Below are 18,920 nucleotides of genomic sequence, written 5' to 3'. Positions count from 1 at the left end.
ATGTATAGGTTCAGCCTAATATGGACATTCCATGTATTACTGAAAAAGGTTCTGCGCTGGGACATGGAGGAGAAGCGAGACGCCAGAGTTCCCCAGTACGCGGAGGAGAGCCTGGAGGGGGGGTGGGGCGTGGAGGCTACCGGACTAGTTCCGTTCCCGGCCGAAGGAGGCTCCCGCACCACTGCTCGCTCTACTCGACTTCAACCCTGGCAGACGCTAGCTTTTCCACGCCCCACTTTGCAGCCGCCGTAAAGTGCGGCGTCGTGGCCGCGACTATTGTGACGCAGGCGCCTCGGGTTTTTTGCGCGGGAAAAGGGAAGCAGTTCGGACTTCTAGCCAGTGTCCCTGAGGTCCGCTTTTTTCGTGGAGTCCGTCTTCAGCTCCGCACCTCTGCCAGCCATGGGGCTGCTGGAGCTGTGCGAGGAAGTGTTCGGCACAGCCGACCTTTACCAAGTGTTGGGTGTGCGGCGTGAGGCCTCGGACGGCGAGGTCCGACGCGGCTACCACAAGGTGTCCCTGCAGGTACACCCGGACCGGGTGGGCGAGAGCGGCAAGGAGGACGCCACCCGCCGCTTCCAGGTACGCGAGTGCCCACGCCGCCTACGCCTGGGCTTCTGATTGGCCTCGCCCGGGTTGAGTGCGCGGAACCTGGCGTTTTCTAATCTTTATTTCTCGCGGTGCGGTTTCTGTGAGAGGGGCAGGAGTGACTTGCAGGCTCTTTCCCTCGCAGATCCTCGGGAAAGTCTATTCTGTTTTGAGTGACAAAGAGCAGAGAGCAGTGTACGATGAGCAGGGAACGGTGGACGAGGATTCTGATGTGCTCAATCAAGATCGAGACTGGGAAACGTATTGGAGGTTACTCTTTAAAAAGGTAGAGGACTCCGGAGACTTCTTTGTGACTATTATCATTCAGTCAATAAACGTTTATTGAATGCCTCTAAAGTCTCGCATTTTGTGCTTTGTAGGAATGAGGAATTTCTGTTTAGTCTCGAAATATAAATAACACTGGCGTTTCTCAGGAGATAATATACTGTAATCTTTGAAGAAAAATAATTTAAACCTTAGGTTGAACCATGTGTTTTCGTATGTTCACACATACTTATTGAAATGAGTCTTTAATTACCTATTGATTTAGAGTGATTGTAGTGAAAAGAGGGGATTTAATTTTTTACAACATGTGCTATATTTTACATATCCAAATGTAAGTCCTGAGTGTTTTTCTGGGTCCCTTCCCATCTTTGGAAACTCCACTTAAATTTTCCTGGTCTGTGGTTAGCAGTTGTGAAGGTTGGACTAGGGAGAACTCTGGAAAAGCTTTGGCATAGAAACGTTGATTTCTTGCAACTATTTCAACTCAAGCACCTGTTGTATTTGGGAAGAAATATTTCAACGCCTAAGTCTAGTTTTACTAGTATACATTTTATTTAAAATTATCAAAGTTAAAGCATATATCTCTTGTTTATTTAGATATCTTTAGAAGACATTCAAGCTTTTGAAAAGACATACAAAGGTTCTGAAGAAGAGCTGGCTGATGTTAAACAGGCCTATCTGGACTTCAAGGGGGACATGGATCAGATCATGGAGTCTGTGCTGTGTGTACAGTATACAGAAGAACCCAGGATAAGGAATATTCTTCAGCAGGCCATCGATGCCGGAGAGGTCCCGTCATATAATGCCTTTGTCAAAGAATCGAAGCAAAAGATGAATGCAAGGAAAAGGAGGGTAAGATTTTGAATGCTATTTATTACTTATATCTTGAATGCTTCCAAAAAGAATTTGAGGATATTTGCAATAATGGAAATATAGATAAGACTGCTGAAATAAGGAGAAAGATTAATTTGCTATGTAGTTCTCATCTAATAAAATGAGCATACGCTCATCAAGAGAAACTTTATTTTTCTTAGTATGTTGTGCTCAAGAGGATTTGTCTGTGTAGATTATTTAACTAATATCATTTTCAAGTAACACTGAAATATCCTTCATATGGGCCAATTCCTGAGGCATTTCTCAGGAGACAGTAATGTAGTCGAGATACATAGGCTAGACAATGGTTCTCACATGGTTAAGGGGTGAGGAGAAGGTGCGAGAGACTTTTTTAAAAAAGCTGTGTCTTGGTATTACAGGTTACTTTGCTCTTGCCCAGTTTCTTGAGTTGGGCCCAGATTACACATTTTTTAAACAAACTATTTAGTTTATTTTAATTGTGTCTTTTAAAATACACTTTGAGGGAAAACTTTTGTGGAGAATCAGGATTGAAGTCTGTATGCCCTTTACATGCATATTAAACTATGGAGTTGGTTGGGATAAGGATGATGACAGGAGATAGGAGCTTAGGGACAGCTGGGGTTCTGGGAGGAAGTAGATTCAAAGTAGCAAACATCTGTGCCTCTGATCAATGGTTACTGGTACTGAAGTAACCATTGCCTCAACCTGGCTTTCATAATGGGAGCTCCATGGAGAGCGGATGGTGTAAGATTTTAGACCTTTGATTGGTACCTGAGGTGAATACCTTATTTTATATGGCTGAACTGGGAGTGGAGGTAGCTCTACAGCTTTTAGATATAAGATGCATGGAAGGGAAAGCTGACATGTGTGTTGAGTTGAGAGAAGTGGAATGTATCAGGATCATCATTTTGATTCATAAGCTACATCTGATTAGATTCAAACTGACAGTTTAAGTCAGTAATCATTTTCTCAGGTGAAGCTGAGCACAGCTGTATTCAGTATTTGGATATTAGCTTGAGAAACTTTCCTAGAGTTTTGGGAAAGAGATTTTAGCAAACTTAGGGAGGGGGATAGAGTATTAAAACAAAGCAATTGGAAACAAGTCTGTAGACACTGGAAACTTTATGTCTTTATTGGAATGACAAGGTTCTAATGTGTTATCGTTCCCAGTATTAATAGTATTTACTGCTATTTAGAAAATTCACTGAGGGTTGGGGCCTTTTAATAGTCTTAATTGTTGCCCTGAAAGAATAAAACGAACTTACCTTTCCCAAGGTATCCTTGTGGTATTTTGGCATCAGTGCTCTAGGAAAATTTGGCAAAAGAAGGCGGCTTTGAAGTCGGGTAAAGAAAGGTTAAAACTGAATTTGCTAGTGTTTATTCTGATTACTTAGGGGGAATTTTAAACCAGGGTTGCTTTCAAGGCTGCCACTAGTCACCTGTAGTAAATTGGGTTTCCAGAGGAGGAATCTGAGGTGCCTCTGTCCTGGAAATATTTTTGAGAGCATCTTTGGTTGTGACCTTTCTTAACTTCCCTTGCATTTTATTTTTTTTTCCTCTTACCACGTGGTTTATTAATACCAAACAATGTGCTACCCCTAGCAAGTAGTAATGGCAAAAACTCGGAAATGCTTATTGGAATCAGAGGATATATTGCTTGCATTCAGCAATTTTGCTTTTTAATAAATGACATATTTGTGTAATTTTATCCTTTTTATCTGTATAATCCTCAAATTGAAAGGGTCTTGTCATAGATTTGGTTTTGGCAAAGAGGGTGTATTTTTATCATTTGCTAGGTTGCCATGGAGTCTCATATGAGTTTCTCGTTTAGGCGCAGGAAGAGGCTAAAGAAGCAGAAATGAGCAGGAAGGAGTTGGGACTTGATGAAGGAGTAGATAACTTGAAAGCAGTCATTCAGGTAAACTTGGCACACTGTGAAGGTTGCCGCCATTTCTTTCATGTTCTGATTCTTACTGCTAATGTTTTCTTTGAAGTATGTGTATAGTGTCGTGGGGTTTTTGTGTGTGTTTGTTTGTTTAAGACAGTGGTCCCCAACCTTTTTGGCACCAGGGAACAGTGCTCCTATGAGAATCTAATGCCTGGTCATCTGAGGTGGAACTGAGGCGGTGATGCTAGCGCTGGGGAGCGGCTGCAAATACAGACGAAACTTCGCTGGCTCACACATTGCTCACCTCCTGTTGTGCAGCCCGGTTCCTAACAGGCCATGCACCAGTACTAGTTGGGGGCCCCTGTTTTAAGACATAATTCACGTACCGTATATTCATCTTTTTAAAGTGTACAATTCATTGGTTTTTGGTATATTCATCAAGTTGTACAACCATCAGCATTATCTGATTCCAGAACATTTCATTACCCTAAAAAGAAACCCCTTACCCATTAGCAGTCAGCTCCCCATTCTCCCTTCCCATCAGCCCCTGGCAACGACTAAGTACTTTTGTCTCTGTGGATAGTCTTGCGTTTTGAAAGCTTGTGTTTTAACTCTCAAACAGAGCAGACAAAAGGATCGACAAAAGGAAATGGACAATTTTCTGGCTCAGATGGAAGCAAAGTACTGCAAGCCTTCCAAACGAGGAGGGAAAAAAACAGCTCTCAAGAAAGAAAAGAAATAATGAAACTTTCTCTTCAAAAGTCGTTAGGTATTAATTGGTGCCATTATAGGCAAGGTACAGTCAAGATTTGAAGACAAAAGTTAATCCAACCCTTGAGAAGAGTTGTCTTTACTGCTTAAATTATTATTATGTAACCCAGAATCTCTCAACCTGATCTTAGTATATTCTAGAAATTCCAACTTTCTGTGAAGTCCTCAAAGGAAAGAATTTGGTGGTGATAATTGAGGGAAGAGGAGGAGGTTGGTATACTTCCAGACAGCACTTCTTTCTGTGGATCTTCTGTACAAGAAACTCTTATCTAGAATGCTGGTCTGTCCTTTACCAGTTGTCATTTTGCCACACAGGAGTGAGCTGCAGAGTATTCAGAGTGATGTGCATGTTTATTAGGACAGGTACTGTACCTAGTTAGAATGCCTTCAAAACACTGGCTGGACATCTGTCTTCCAAATACTTGACAGTTTGCTTTTAGTCTTAATATTCTCAAATATACCCTCTGTCCTTTTTGTTTTACTCAACTAGGCTCTGTACTCTTTGCTTGAAGTACAAAATAAACAGGTGTTCACATTACTTCAGGCATCTTTATAAGACTTACACATGATTAAATAAACAAGTAAAAAAATGATAAGTTTTAAATTATCATTGGTATACTTCATTTGTAAAATTTAATAATAAAAATAGCCCAGTGATCATTTAAAATATGATCTAGAAAAAATACGAATGGTGTTTAGAGAAGAGAAGAAAAGTCCTAGTCAGCATTACAGGAGTTAGCCCAGTTTAAGTAGCATAAAGAGATGTTGTAATACTGCCTGAATGTCATTAAGCAGGTCACTGAACTTGTTGGAACTTGTTTTCTCATTTATGAAAGGGCTGATGGATTTTGGGTAAATGACTTCTTAGAGGCACTTTCCGACTCTTAACTCTAACTTTTAAAGGCAAGCCATCTTGATCCAGTGGTTTTTTTTATTGTGCACACATGGCATTGATTTCTGAGAATAGTACATATATTTTCACTTTAACATTTAGTTGAATTGGTATGTATTTATTACAATATATGAAAGTTTTGTAGGGACTGTTCAATTTAAAATCTGATTTGTAGGCTAATATAGTCAATACCATATGCATAAAAGAAGCCTTCTGTTACTAAGCTTTATGTATCAATTTATGTGAGGTAAGCATGTGACACGTTTTCAGTTTGTGATTACAAACAGGTTAAAAAATACTCTTCAATTGTATTAAAAATATAATTTAATGCAGGTTGCTTGAAGCATCTGTCTTCATATGATAGCATTAGCACACTAGTATAATAGAAAATTACCCCAATTTATGATCATTTGAATTTATCTACTCTAAAGATTAACAATAAGATCTAAAACTGGTATGATCATCAGAATTAAAGTTCAATGAAATTTAAATAAATTTAAGCCATAGTTAAAACCATTGCTGCATTCATGAGTACACTCAGGAAAAGATCCAAGGTAAAATCAGAAGAACACCACAGTTCTCTACTTCTGCTCTTAGGATGTGTTTATACTGAACTAGGGTTTTGGGTTTCTGAAATTTTAAGGAATTGCATCTGGCAATAAGAATTGCTTTCTGCTTTCTTAGTAGAAAGATTCTATAAATTTTTTAATTGACTTAGAACTGCAGAAGAAAACTGGCAAGTTGAGTTTAATATTTGTAAAAAAAATATGACCACTAAAAAAGTACTTTAAGAAAAAAAAGAAGCATAACCTGATATCAAGCAGGCATTGTGAAGTTGAGCTGGCACAGCCGAAATAAATATATGCATGATTTTACATGTTACTTTACACCAGTGTTCAACATTTATGTTTTTAGTTACACCTTCCACTTTATCTGCCTGTGTGATTAAATATCTAAAGAGAAAGCTTTAGGAATGACATCTGTTTGATGAGTACCTCAGATTTTTAACAGCACTATCTCTTAAAAATGAGTTAAAACTGAGTACAACTCTCCATATATTAATACAAGCAGAAGTATTCGAAAGCCAGTGATAATGTTATCAAATAATCATTTGCTGCTTTTTGTGTATGTATAGTCTCATAGAATCACATAATGATTGAACTGATCATTGTTAACAGACAACATGAGCAGTGATTTGGGGGTAATTATTCATTTGTTAAATCTTTGGGTACAAACTTTACTGTCCATTGGAATAGGTTCACTTATGCTGAAAGAAAACAGTAACTGGAGATAGAAACAGTACCCATGTAATCTTTGGCAGATACTCTTTTCTTCTCAGTCAGTTGTACCAGAATAACTCTTCGTGAAGATGGTTTCAGGTTGTCTCTTGTATATAAGCTCTGCATCACACGATGAGTGAACACTGATTCATCAAATCTTCCCATATGTCCCCTGCAGCCTGAAGCAGATTCTTGCCCTATGGTCCCTGCCTGGTTCTAGAGACTGGTCCACCTCTGTTTTGAGATTTTGTAGACCCATGTAACTGAGGACCTGTCAGACAAAGATGACATTATAGAGTCACATTAATAGTCTATATTTGGTAATCTCAAATTCTTACCTAAGGGCTTTTTCCTCCAATAAATTTGGAGACTGGGACTAAGTAGTAGAATGTATTTACCAAGGCAATAAAAAAACCTTAGATATTTTATGTAAAAACTAATAATATTAAGATGAAAGCAGTAACCTAGTGTTAGAGAAGAGCCCACTAATTGAAAGGGACTAAAATGTCTTTCATTTCACTAAATGTTGCACTAGTTTCACCTGACCATCAACATGGCCAAATGTAATATCTAGCTTAGAGGAAGGATTGCTTCTCTTCCAAGAACAGAATCCAGTGAAAGCATTCAAAAACTACTAAACTGCTGCTAGGAAGTGAACTAAGAGAATTCACTTGGACCACAGAGATGGGTTTGAGACAGATTATTTTTTAATGTATTTGTTGATTAATCTTATTAACAGGAAGCATATCAACTGCTCAGTACTTTTAAATTTCACCTACAACATAATGAGAAAGAATGATTCTGATGGTAGTGAGAAGACCATATAGGAAGACCACCATTATAGGAAGAATTAAAATATCCATAATTTTCTTCCATCACTCCTATGAAAATAGAAGCTATAGAATATAACTTAGAAATCAAAACACTAAATGGGATAGAATTGGATTCAGCATATCTGGACATTTTAGAATTTCTTTTGTTTTACCTTGGCCTAGCAGGTTAACTAACTAAAACAGTTTATAGCAATATGGATTTTGCCTACATAATAATAAAACAATGTTTGAATGTTATGAATATGACTTATTTGGCTGAAGTTTAAGTACTGTTTACTTTGTCAGAGGAGTGAAAAGTTAGTTTAATAAGAGAAAACAAATCTGGAACTTTTTGGCTCAGCCCAAAGAGAGGTTTCTATCTTTTTATTATATCCCATCTTCCAAAATGAACTTAAAGTGACTTACAAAGATGCAGGAAAACAAAACATAATGAAGTCTGGAGAAAGGGAAAATAAGCATAGAAAAAAAATAAGAAAGGGAGGATCTTAACATCCATACAGTAGTAAAATAAGAGTCATGGCCCCACCTGTCCCTGCAGATCCCCTACTAGGTCGGGCCTGATGAGGATACTCAACAGCACATGAATGACAATACTGTGTGTCCGGCTGAAAAAGAAAAGAGACAAATTCTTAAAATGCAGTATCTCCCGAAGGATAATATGTTAGTAGTTTTACAAGAGAAAACCTGGAAATTAAAAAACACTGAAAATGGTATCATCCGCCAATCTGAGGGCCAGGTTGGCTGAGTGCACTCTGTTATGTGCCAAGGAAAAAATCCCAAGCCAGAGGCCCACAAAGCCTTTTATTAACATAAAAATTGCAAGTTCTACAACTTTAATATGCCTTTAAGAAAATTTTAGCATTTATAAATCTGTATGGTTTAATATTTCTAAATATTTGTAATTGACTGCCAAGGGAATTTTGGCTGATTTCTGTTGCCTGCTGACTGTTTAAAACAGCAGGACAGCCTTTCAGCAGCACTGAAACACCCATGACTACTTCTCCCTACTTGTGACTCTCAATATGAAACTCAAACATTTCAAAATCACCTCAAGGATTTTAAAGATTTTAAGATATGACTAAAATATTAAAATGCAAAATATATTTTTAAAAAGCTATCAATGCTGTCTTGCTGGCATTTCTGGAATAAAAAACATCCTTTTCAGTTCCCTGTCAGAGCACTAGAATTGAGATTTCGGGAATTTTTTTCTGGTGAAGCCCATGTTTTTGATCAAAGATCAGCAAATGTAATTTGTAGAGGGCCAGGAGAGTAAATATTTTAGGCTTTATGGTTCAGACTGCCATTGTTGCACCTTCTCAACTCTGCTGTTGTACTGGGAAAGCAGCCATAGACAGTACATGATTGAGTGTGGTGGCTCTTCCCTAATAAAACTTTATTTACAAAAGCAGGTAGTAAACCAGATGGTCCATGAACCATAGTTTGCCGACTCCCGTTTTAGATGAGAACACCAAGGCGCAGAGTACTAGTTTGGCAGTGCCAAGCCCAGGACTCAGCTCTAGTACTCTTAGCTATAATGACTACTAGCTCATCTCCCTTTTCATGACAGCAAATTGAGAGAGAAATGGCTATGGTAAGACATTTTTACTTTTGTTATAAACTGAAAAAGAAGAAACTTTGAAATATTTTCATGTGTTCACTTTTACTCAGGCAATCAAAAAATAATTATTCGATATAGAATCTAGCTATAGAATATCATCAAACACTGCTTAACAAATGTCCTAGATCAAATTAAGAGAAGACAAATTTAATAAAGGTTTTCAAACTTTCTACGGTTCACACTAAGACTCAAATGGTCACATTTTCTCTTTTTTTGACCATGTTTTGGGTGAATCTCACCCTAAATCAAGCCTCTTGAGGTCTGGAACCCGTGAATGTGGCTTTATTTGGAAATAGTATCTATGCAGTTGCAATCAAGTTAAGATGAAGTTATACTGGATTAGGGTGGGTCCTAAATTCAATGACTGGTATTTCCGTAAGAGGGAAATTTGGACACAAACTTTGCTAAGGCCATGTGAAGATAGAAGCCAAAATGGGAGTGATGCAGCTGCAAGCCAGGGAATACCAAGGATTGCTGGCAATCACCAGAAGCTAGGAAGAGGCAAGAAAAAATTCTTCCCTAGAGTCTGCAGAGGGAACATGGCTGTCTCCTAGCACCTTGATTCTGGACTTCTAGCCTCTGGAACAAAGAATAAATTTCTATTGTTTCAAGCCACTTAGTGGTAATTTGTTACGCCAGCCCTAGGAAACTAATATAGTATGCCATTCATTAATTCGCGCTATTCTAGTAGGGGAAAAATTGAGTGGTGCTTTAGGCTGTAACATTTCAAGGGTTATGAGTTGAGATAAGCGGGCTGCAAACACCACCATCCTGAAAATTTATATAGGTTGTGCAGCCCCTGATTCCTGGGCACAGGGTTTAGCCCCAGTCACTTCTCCAGGCTCTCCAAGCCCTTTTGCCACAAAGCAAATGAGGTGGGGCTGAGCTCATGGCCTACAATTGGGCAAAGTCAATTGCATGAGCTCCAGTCTCCTAACCAGGTGTTTCCTATCTTGCTTAGACGTAAAGGGGCTGGTAAATGTACCAAAAAAAGAGAAAAAGTCTTAGATTGATCATCTGCCAACCCACTTTATAATCTGACACCACTATTGGTATAACTCCATGAGAGCAGCATTAGAGAATGAAGTTATGCTAACCTGATATGCACTGGGGTTTTTGCTTATTCTCAGAAATATCTAAATTTTTAGAATTTGTAATTTATGTATTATTATTATTATTTTTGCTTATTCTCAGAAATATCTAAATTGTTTAGAATTTGTAATTTATGTATAAGACATTTTGTATGTTAGGTGCCGCTGAGTCAGTTCTGACTCCTGGTGACCCTGTGAATGAGTGATGTCCACAATGTCCTGTCCTCAGTAGCCCTCCTCGGCCTCTGTGGACTCATGCCTATTGCTTTTATTATGGAGTCAATTCATCTCATATTTTATCTTTCTCTTTTCCTGCTTTCAATTTTTCCCAGCATTACTGTCTTTTCCAAAGACCCTTGCCTTCTCATGTGCCCAAAGTAGGACAGCTTTCGCGTTGTCATTTTTGCCTCCAGTGATGTTTCAGGATTAATTTGCATTTTACCTTATTCTTTCTACAAGTTAAAAGAACTAGGGGCAGAGACTAGTTAGAATTTCAACAAAACGTACTTACAACATTACTGTTATTTTCAGAACCTCAACTTTTATTCTCAGAGTTGATTAACCACTATGCAAAGTCTTAAGTCTACCAAACTATTTTTTTTTCCTCCCCCACCTTCCCCCCGACCCCTGAATGTCAAGATCATAGAGGAAATAGGTCACTCTACCAAAAATGACTGAGTTGTGTTGGGCCTGGAGAAAAAGTCAGGTAAAAGGAGCTTCTCCTGGGGCTGCTGATGGTTAAGTTCATCCACCACTGCACTTCGAGCTCGATTGGTATCGCCATGGCTTTTCTGTGAAGGGGATAAAATTACAGAAACGGTTAAAACAATTTGTAGTGGGATCTGTGCATGTCCTACATCTACCCCAGCAGGTATGGTAACTGCAGGCCAAGCACCCCCAATTCCATTGTCAAAAATAGAATTCTGTATGTACTTTTAACAAAATATAAATTAAGACCAGAGCATAGATCCTACAGAATTACTGTCCATGAAGTTTTATAAGCACATGGAAAGACATACCATTTGCCTTTGTGATCCCACAGTGCTCAAGTGTTCCATTTCAGCTGTGCCAATAGGTGGCAGCAGATTATTTCGACTCAGGGGCATTGGTGAAGGAGAAGAGAGTGAGTCGGCCGCCACTGGGCTGCAGGTCCCATCAGAGAATAAGACACAAAAACAAAGTTATAACGATACAAGCAAACTGATTAGAATCAAATAAATGACGATAGAGGAGTTTAATGTCACACACAGAAAGCTTTAAGCTAATTTTTAAAAGAGCTCTCAAAAGATTTTGGAAAATTAAGAGTTTGGGGTTTTTTCAGAGTATTTTATAATTTTTGTTGAAAGTTCATCCTGGACACACAGCAGGAATTGGCCTTTCACAGAGAACTGGAATAAAGCAGTTTTCCCCATCTGGTATTGCACTTCTCTACCAAAAATGGATTTGTAATTTCATATCTAATGGAATTCTCTACTGTTCTAGGCATTCTGGTTGTCCATTTCACTAATAACTATAATTCCCAGGTAAAGTTCCTAAACTTTCATTTTCTTCCATGGACTTTGGAGCAGTTTGCAGTATGACTCATACCCAAGACAGTAATTGAAACTGAAAGATACTTTCATGTCCCAGAAGAAAACAAAGCAACTTATTTTTCTACTTTGAAAAATAAACTGTCAGAAGAGATGAGATTAATTACACATCAAGACCATTTATCCTCTAAACGAATGAATCTATAAGCCATATTAGTATAGATGTAGCTACATCAACATTATAAAATAGTGAACCCTGGTGTTCTGACAAAGATTTTTGGTGGTTTTGGACATCTTAGTCTATTGGGATAAATTATAACAAATTGAAAAATGAAAATCAAGAAATAACATGTTGGGAGAGAAGTATAGTGATATGTACTTAATATAGAAGCTGAATTCAAAAGAGTCATGGCGTTATTATCTCATACCCTTGGTCATAGTGTTAGAAATCAACCATCCTAAGATGTTTTGTGAATCAACTAATAAAATAATTTTATTTAAAAAATTGACTTCTAGGTATTTTTTTGCACATAGTATGGAAGATACTATGTTTAATGTTATTTCCTAAGAAGTGCTAAGGGAATATATATATTCTCTTAGTATAAAGCAACTACTTCTCTGACATTTTCATTGTCAATGGAATAAGCATTTCCCAATGGTAGAGAAAAATATTAAAGGAGAATTAACTACTATTTTGGGATGCATTTCACTGAGCATGTTCCTACTAAGAAAAATGTTTAATAAAATACATACATCTTTTTTTCCTTTGGTAAGTGTGACTGAAGTATTCTAGCCAACGTTTTATTTGTAGAAATAGAAATCTTTAGTTAAATCAACAGAAAGACCCAGTACCTGAATTTAATTCAAGTTTAAACTCATTTTTTTCTGTAGTGGATTTAAACCAGTCTTTAATCTATCATAAAAATAAGCAATGATTAGTTTATAGGTATATATTTCGATCTTATATTTAAATTTGTTCTCTATGTAAAAGTCTTCATTAGTTTTACAATAGCTTCCAGAAGTTCTGCTTTTGAAACCTACACTCGGGATCCTCTGAGGATTTCTTCCACAGGTCTTGGTGTTCCAGCGCGTGAATGGCTTGTACTGATGGGATGAAGGGTTCGTGGTGGGGGGTTGCGTCTCCTGGTGGACTGCACTGTATATGACAGAGATGATGTACAAAGGTCCAGGGCTCGATTTGCCCAATTTCGGGTTGAAAGGATGGTACTGGACCCGGGCCTCATAAGTAGCTTGTCATCAATATCTCTAGTGGCCAAATCAGAAACCCACAGTGAAATCAAGGTTTCTCTATACCAGAGACAAGACTCAAAAGAGTAAAAAGCCTTAGACTATAAAATACATTCGAGGTAGAAAACAAAAGTAAAAATCCATTCAATCAGTAACTTAGTTTCTAAAAATTATGTAATCTGACTTAGGTATGAGAACGTGTTCTTAAAGACCACTTCACGCATACACATAATTTGCTAGAATGGGGATTTAGGAAACCAAGTCCCTTATTCACCTGCCATCACAGTCACTTCAGTTACCAGTGAAGGCTAACCTGAAGGGTACCTCCTCCAAAATATTTCCCAAAAGTTTACCTCAGGGACTGAGATTCCTACCATATTTGAGGCATTCTTTTGTGCTGAAGGAATGTCACCAGAAAAACAACACAATGGTAAATATTGCTGCTTGGGAGTAATGTGGTACCAATGTGGCTCCCACTGTGGAGATTAAAATGCTGAGCTATTTGAAGCCTGCAAGGGTAGGAGTGTGGGTCCCTTGGAAAGCTGGGAGCAGGCAAAGGGTCCAGAGCCTTGGGCTGTCCAAGGTAGAAGGACCACAGTAGATCCTCATTTGCATAAGCAACTGAAATAGAACACTTTGGTGTAAGTACTCTGATAAAATACCTTGTCCAAATAGTTTAGCAGCTTAAATTCGGCCTTACAGATTCAGGAGTTTTGTTTTTTAGGCAGATGAGAGGACGTTTGGCTCTACTGTAAGGCACCTAAGAGGCAGCACTTGCACAATGAAATGGGAAAGTGAAAGAATAAAGCTCTGTCATGTGTTATTTGGTTTTCAGCAAGTTCTTCAACCTTTCAGGACACATTACTGTCCTCTAGTGCAAAATATTCCTCAGTGTTTGGTGGACTTTGAAGGGAAAGTGCTCGTCTGGAAATAGGACTAAGCCTTGAGCATTACAAGAGATCTTTTTGGTTTCCAGCCTCCCTATCCATTCAGTTATGTATTTTCTTTACATACTATACTTTCTAATTACAGAAGGTTTAGTCTACGGCCATGCCACCCTGAACATGCTCGATCCCATCTGATCTCAGAAGCTAAGCAGGGTCGGGCCAGGTTAGTACTTGGATGGGAGACCACCTAGGAAGACCTACAGGTGCTCTAGGCGTAAAAAAATTAAAAAAAAAATAAACATAAGGGATTGTAAACTGATAAGGGCCTTGCAGTCGGTGAGGTCAACAAAGGGTTGCCTCGCCTAAACAAAAAAGGGGAAAAAAAATAATTACAGAAGATTTAGGCCTTAGCTACTCTTTGCCAACATTATTTTGTCCTCTAGCTACTCATTCATAATTCTAGATTCAATTACCACCTCTAGCTAAGTGACTTCTAGATCAACTGCCAAATCTGACCCATATTTCCCACAAGATGCCCCATCACTGTAAACCCAACACACCCCAAACGAAACTCATCTTCCCCTCTCCCAAACAAGCTTCCCTTGAGTGTGAAATCTCCAAGGTAACTGATTCTTTTCTTTTTATAGAATTTGATTTCTTTTACAATATCTCCAGATATATTTAATTTGCTACAACTTGAGTGTAGACCCTTAGCAGCGTATGCTTGAACTCCTGCATTAGATTCCTTACTTTCAGTTCCTCCTGCTGCAATCCAGTCTCTGTTCTGCTGTGAAATCTATCTTTCAAATTCCTGATTTAAATATATGTGCTTCCCAACTGAAACTCATACATTGCTGGTGGGAGTATAAAATGGTGCAATTACTTTGGAAAATTGTATGGCATTTTCACTTCTAGATATTGACCCAAGAAAATGAGACCATAGGTCTACAAAAAAGATCCGTGCAAGAATATATTTAGTGCCTTTCTGCATAACTAACTGCCCCTATCTAGAAACAGCCCAAGTATTCATTAATAGAAGAATGGATAAACAAATTGTATATTCTTAGAATAGAATGCTACTTGGCAATAAAAGAGAAGGTAACATGCAACAACATGAATGGATCTCAAAAACATGACATTCAATACCCTCCACAGTCTGGTCCCAACCTTCATCAATTTCATAGTCTCTTCTTTTTCCCTAATCATACCATGGCCTAATTTAATTCTAGAAGATTGTCAATAATCTTTGGTCAGAAGTATTAAAGTTCTGACCTATCTCCTATCCTATTATAGCAAAAATGGTTTTTCTCTTTTACATATTTTGTGTTTTCCCATCTCCAAACCTTTTCCCACACCATTTCTCCTACCTAGAATAAATAGCCTTACTGCTCTTCTCTGCTTATGCAAACTCTCATCTTTCAAGGGCAAGTTCAAAATCTATACTTACCCAGCAAAATGCCTCCCTTCTTTGGGGCTGCCATAGCACTCACTCTGGGTGCCCTCCACTTAGCATTCAGTCACAAAAATGCCCTGTATGGTTAGGTCTCTTTCTACCTGTGTGTGTCTTCTCTTTCTAGTTATATTATTGGCTCCTTGAACTTGAAGACCATTTCCCTTAGATGCTTTTACTTTCTAGGTGTCTGACTGCTTGTTCGCTATTCAATATGTGCATGTTGATTGACTGACTGTCCTATTCTCAGTGATCTACGTAAACTCTATAGTCTTTTACAATTTTATACTTCTTACAGGAGTTTGTCCATTAGGGAGAGATTTCTTGGCTGTAGAGGCATCCCATGAACCAAGAGACCATTCACATTTGGCTGATGACCACTTGCTGCTTGACAGAGACTCATCTATATGTTAAAAGAAGACGTTACTCATTGGTTGGTGAAGATACCTGCTTAGTTGTCCAACTTTGCCAAAAGTTATTTCCAAATTAGGTCATTTATACATTTTTCTCATATGCCTTAACTTTTGTAATATCTTGGCCAATAGTCCAGCTGGGGCCCTAAGTTCACTGTCAAGATGACAGGGTCATAGTCCTTTCCTCTCTATTCCTAAGTGACAGCAGGTGGGGTAAGCCTGATCAATCTAGATGAAAGCACTTAACAGCCACTGTCACAGAGGAGAGAGGACCTTTATTATTTTTGTTACTTACATTACATTATAAAAGAAAATCTAAAAAGAAAAAAACAAATATGGAACAAAAATGGAAAAATAAGGGTAAGCTCTAACAATCTCACGTAGTCCTCCACTCTATAGAAACTAATCCTTTCTCCACTACCGCTGGAGTAGTCAGCTCTCACTGATAACCTGAATTCTGAAGACTTATTAGAAGGTGTTAATCTTATTTGTTCAAATGTTAGCAAGATTTACTCTTACTTGGACTGACATCACCACCTCAGTGTCCTGTTTCTTTTTTCTCTCAAGCCTTCAGTTTGGCCGTCTCCTTTGCCATGCATTTTCCTCCTACTTTCTCTGAAGAATGTTTGGATTAACACTTCTTCTTTTTATTATTAAAAATCACAGCCATTTAACTGTTTGGGACTTAGTTTTCTTAAACCATAGCCAAACCAGTTCAACATGTAGAAGTATTTTATTACAACCAAAGGAACATTAGTTCACCTGGTTCATCCTTTAATGCAATATGGTATGGGCCTTATTTTAAATAGCTCATTTATAAGTCCAGCTGCACAATATCTGGCCACTATATTAACAAAGCAAATACTAGATCTGGTAGTAAAATCCAGGGTTGATGAGTATGGTCTAAGGATTAGAGTCCTTTTTCTCTCTTTTTTTCCCTCCCCACTACCCTCCAACTCTTTTGTCACAAATAACACTGGGAAATTAACATGTAAGAACTGGCACTACATAAGTCATTACACTGAGAAGAGACCAGGCAGGCTCATCAACCTGTAAGAAATGGCCATCTTCATGCTTGTTCATAGACTTAATTAAGACTCTTTCTCCTCTCTCTGGTTTGCCTTTTACACCTGGGTTATGAGTGCTGAACCTCCATAAGGCAAAAAAGTCAACAGATTCAAATATTTAAAAAACAAAGACTAGGTAAGCAGAGGTAAGAGAAAAAGGAAGGAGTCAAAAAGAAAGTGAAAGGGCAGAATGTTAAGGCCATAAAAAATCTGAGAATTGGTCCCTCTTTTCATTATATCCTTCATTCCAGAACAGAGTTAGGCTCACCACACAGTTGATTCTAGATTGCACAGCTTATAGATGCCTTTTCAAAAGAGCTGACTGAAAATAACCATAATTTGCTATTAATTTTTTAAACTGAAATTTGTCAACACGTAGAGTCCCTAGATTATCGTGATAAACATGTAACTTTACTGAAAAAAAAAATTGAGTCATAAATAATACAACTAAGGCAAATAACTCTGAGCAAACTTCCTCTGGCAAGAATAGTCCTAGGTTCTTCAGTATATTCCCCTGTGGGGCTTACCGGATTCGAGGTGATGGACAGCACCTTAGACTGTGGCACTCGAGGTAAGACCAAAGGTTGTGGTTCACTCAGCACACAGGGGCTTTGTGAAGCTGATCTGGTGATTGCAATATTACTCTCATCATCTGAGCAAAGGAATAGAATCTATTATCCATGGATATCTTCAGACCCACAGTATTGTGAAAAAAAAAAATCTCCCCTCAGATCTCGTGGTCTCAAGCTAGGCTTCACTCATATTAGCAGCCCAATTTCATACAGCATGCATGATTCAAAAACGAACAAGCAAACAAAATACCTCAAACCAAGAATTTCGTTTAAAGCAGGCTGGCAATGCCTATTGGTACCTGGCAGAAGGAAAAGCAAAGATATCTAGAGCAAAGCTTGTGCAACAAAGTATTTGCACTTGATAGATATGTTCTACATATGTATTGTCCAAAATAGTGGCCTCTAGCCACATGTGGCTACAGAGCACTTAAAATTTGGTTTGCTTGAGGAACAGAATGTTAAATTTAATAGCCACACGTGACTAGTAACTACTACAATGAACAATGTAGTCCTAGGGGAACCTTCGGATTGTTAATCTAGGCTTCAAAGAATTTCCACATAAAGTTACAAGATTAAAACCCACTGTTAAAAATCACATGATCCAAGAGGAAACAAAATACCTTGAGAAAGAGCAAGCAGAAATACATAATCAGGTCAGCAAAGACTTCCGAAATTGGAATGATCAGGTTCGAAATGTAAAACAAATGAAGCAATTAAAAATATAACTAAAGAGTAAGACATAAAAATACCCAAGTAGATTTGTAAAAGAAGAAAACTACAAAAGAACTAAAATTACTAAAAAACTCAGCAGAGAGTTAATAATGTTAGATCCTTCTGAAGACAGACTTAGTGAACTAGAAGAAAAAGATCTAAGGAATTCATCCTGAATTCATTCCAGAGGAAAGGAGGTGGGAAATATGTACACTAAAAAGGGTGAATTTTGCTGTATGTAAATTATACCTTAATTTTTTAAATGGTGAAATAAAACCACAATGAAACACCCTTTTATACATTGACAAAAGATCAGTAGCTATTGATGAGATTGTGAGCACAGGAACTCGTGTACTGTTAGTGGATATATAGAACTGGTACAATCACTTTGGGCAATTGGGGATTATCTAGCGTAGTTGAAGACGCATTTCTCTATGAGCCAGCAACTCCACATGATGGTGTAGGCCCTAGAGGAACTCTTGCACATGTGTACCAGAAGACTGATCAAGAATGTTCATAGCTTCATTAATCATAATCAAAATATCGGATTTTGGCATTTCCAAAAACCTGGGATTTTAGCACTTCTCACCATCAATTTTGGCTCCCAAACTGAATTCAAGATGTGGAATCATGTTTTTGAGTAGAACTAATATGAACTCTCGGTTGTCATTGTTTCTAAATCACTTCATCTTCTTGTTTATTACTGCTTCATTCAGAGAAGGTGTACCTTTTCTTGACAAAAATGTCTAGTGAAGTTTGTTTTCCCATTAGCAAATTAGAGTTAAAGATAATTTTTAAATATTATTCCATATTTTGGATTTTAAAACTGGTCTCATTAAAAGTTAAAAGAGTTGTTAAAAAAGTTATAAAATAAATTATTACATTCAGTTTTATAAACTACTCAGTTACAGTTGACAAACCTTAAAATACCACAAGTTGTCATGT

The 18,920-nt window shown here is 37.9% G+C and overlaps 2 protein-coding genes and 1 pseudogene across 4 annotated transcripts in view; 2 read left to right on the top strand and 1 right to left on the bottom strand.

Moving 5' to 3' along the window:
- Positions 1 to 238: 238 nt before the first annotated feature.
- Positions 239 to 4,975, top strand: DNAJC9 (DnaJ heat shock protein family (Hsp40) member C9). 2 transcript variants are annotated; one of them, XM_039872105.1, is made up of 5 exons: positions 253 to 579; positions 731 to 871; positions 1,468 to 1,722; positions 3,557 to 3,643; positions 4,236 to 4,975. In XM_039872105.1, exons 1-5 carry the CDS (start codon positions 400 to 402, stop codon positions 4,353 to 4,355), a joined length of 783 nt encoding a protein of 260 aa, XP_039728039.1. In that variant the 5' UTR covers positions 253 to 399; the 3' UTR covers positions 4,356 to 4,975. The 2 variants fall into 2 exon arrangements, with proteins under 2 accessions (XP_039728040.1, XP_039728039.1); XM_039872106.1 differs by lacking the exon at positions 731 to 871 and having other exon boundaries at positions 239 to 579.
- Positions 4,976 to 5,301: 326 nt separating this feature from the next.
- FAM149B1 (family with sequence similarity 149 member B1) overlaps positions 5,302 to 18,920 on the bottom strand; it is a 60,287-nt gene continuing 46,668 nt past the window's right edge. Inside the window, exons 8-14 of one of the 2 annotated variants that reach the window (XM_039872101.1) lie at positions 17,220 to 17,344; positions 15,509 to 15,615; positions 12,669 to 12,893; positions 11,118 to 11,241; positions 10,764 to 10,889; positions 7,916 to 7,994; positions 5,302 to 6,827 (exon numbers count right to left, since the gene is read on the bottom strand). In XM_039872101.1, coding sequence (XP_039728035.1) covers positions 6,754 to 6,827; positions 7,916 to 7,994; positions 10,764 to 10,889; positions 11,118 to 11,241; positions 12,669 to 12,893; positions 15,509 to 15,615; positions 17,220 to 17,344 — 860 coding nt within the window. In that variant the 3' untranslated portion in view covers positions 5,302 to 6,753. The remainder of the gene's footprint in view (positions 6,828 to 7,915; positions 7,995 to 10,763; positions 10,890 to 11,117; positions 11,242 to 12,668; positions 12,894 to 15,508; positions 15,616 to 17,219; positions 17,345 to 18,920) is intronic. The other variant, XM_039872102.1, reaches the window with a different exon arrangement.
- LOC120609891 (uncharacterized) lies at positions 13,916 to 14,037 on the top strand (annotated as a pseudogene).

Source organism: Pteropus medius, unplaced genomic scaffold (assembly GCF_902729225.1).
Source record: "Pteropus medius unplaced genomic scaffold, Ma_sr-lr_union100, whole genome shotgun sequence".
Lineage (NCBI taxonomy): Eukaryota > Metazoa > Chordata > Mammalia > Chiroptera > Pteropodidae > Pteropus > Pteropus medius.
Note: the sequence above shows the minus strand (reverse complement) of the source record. Positions and strands in the feature narration are given on the sequence as shown.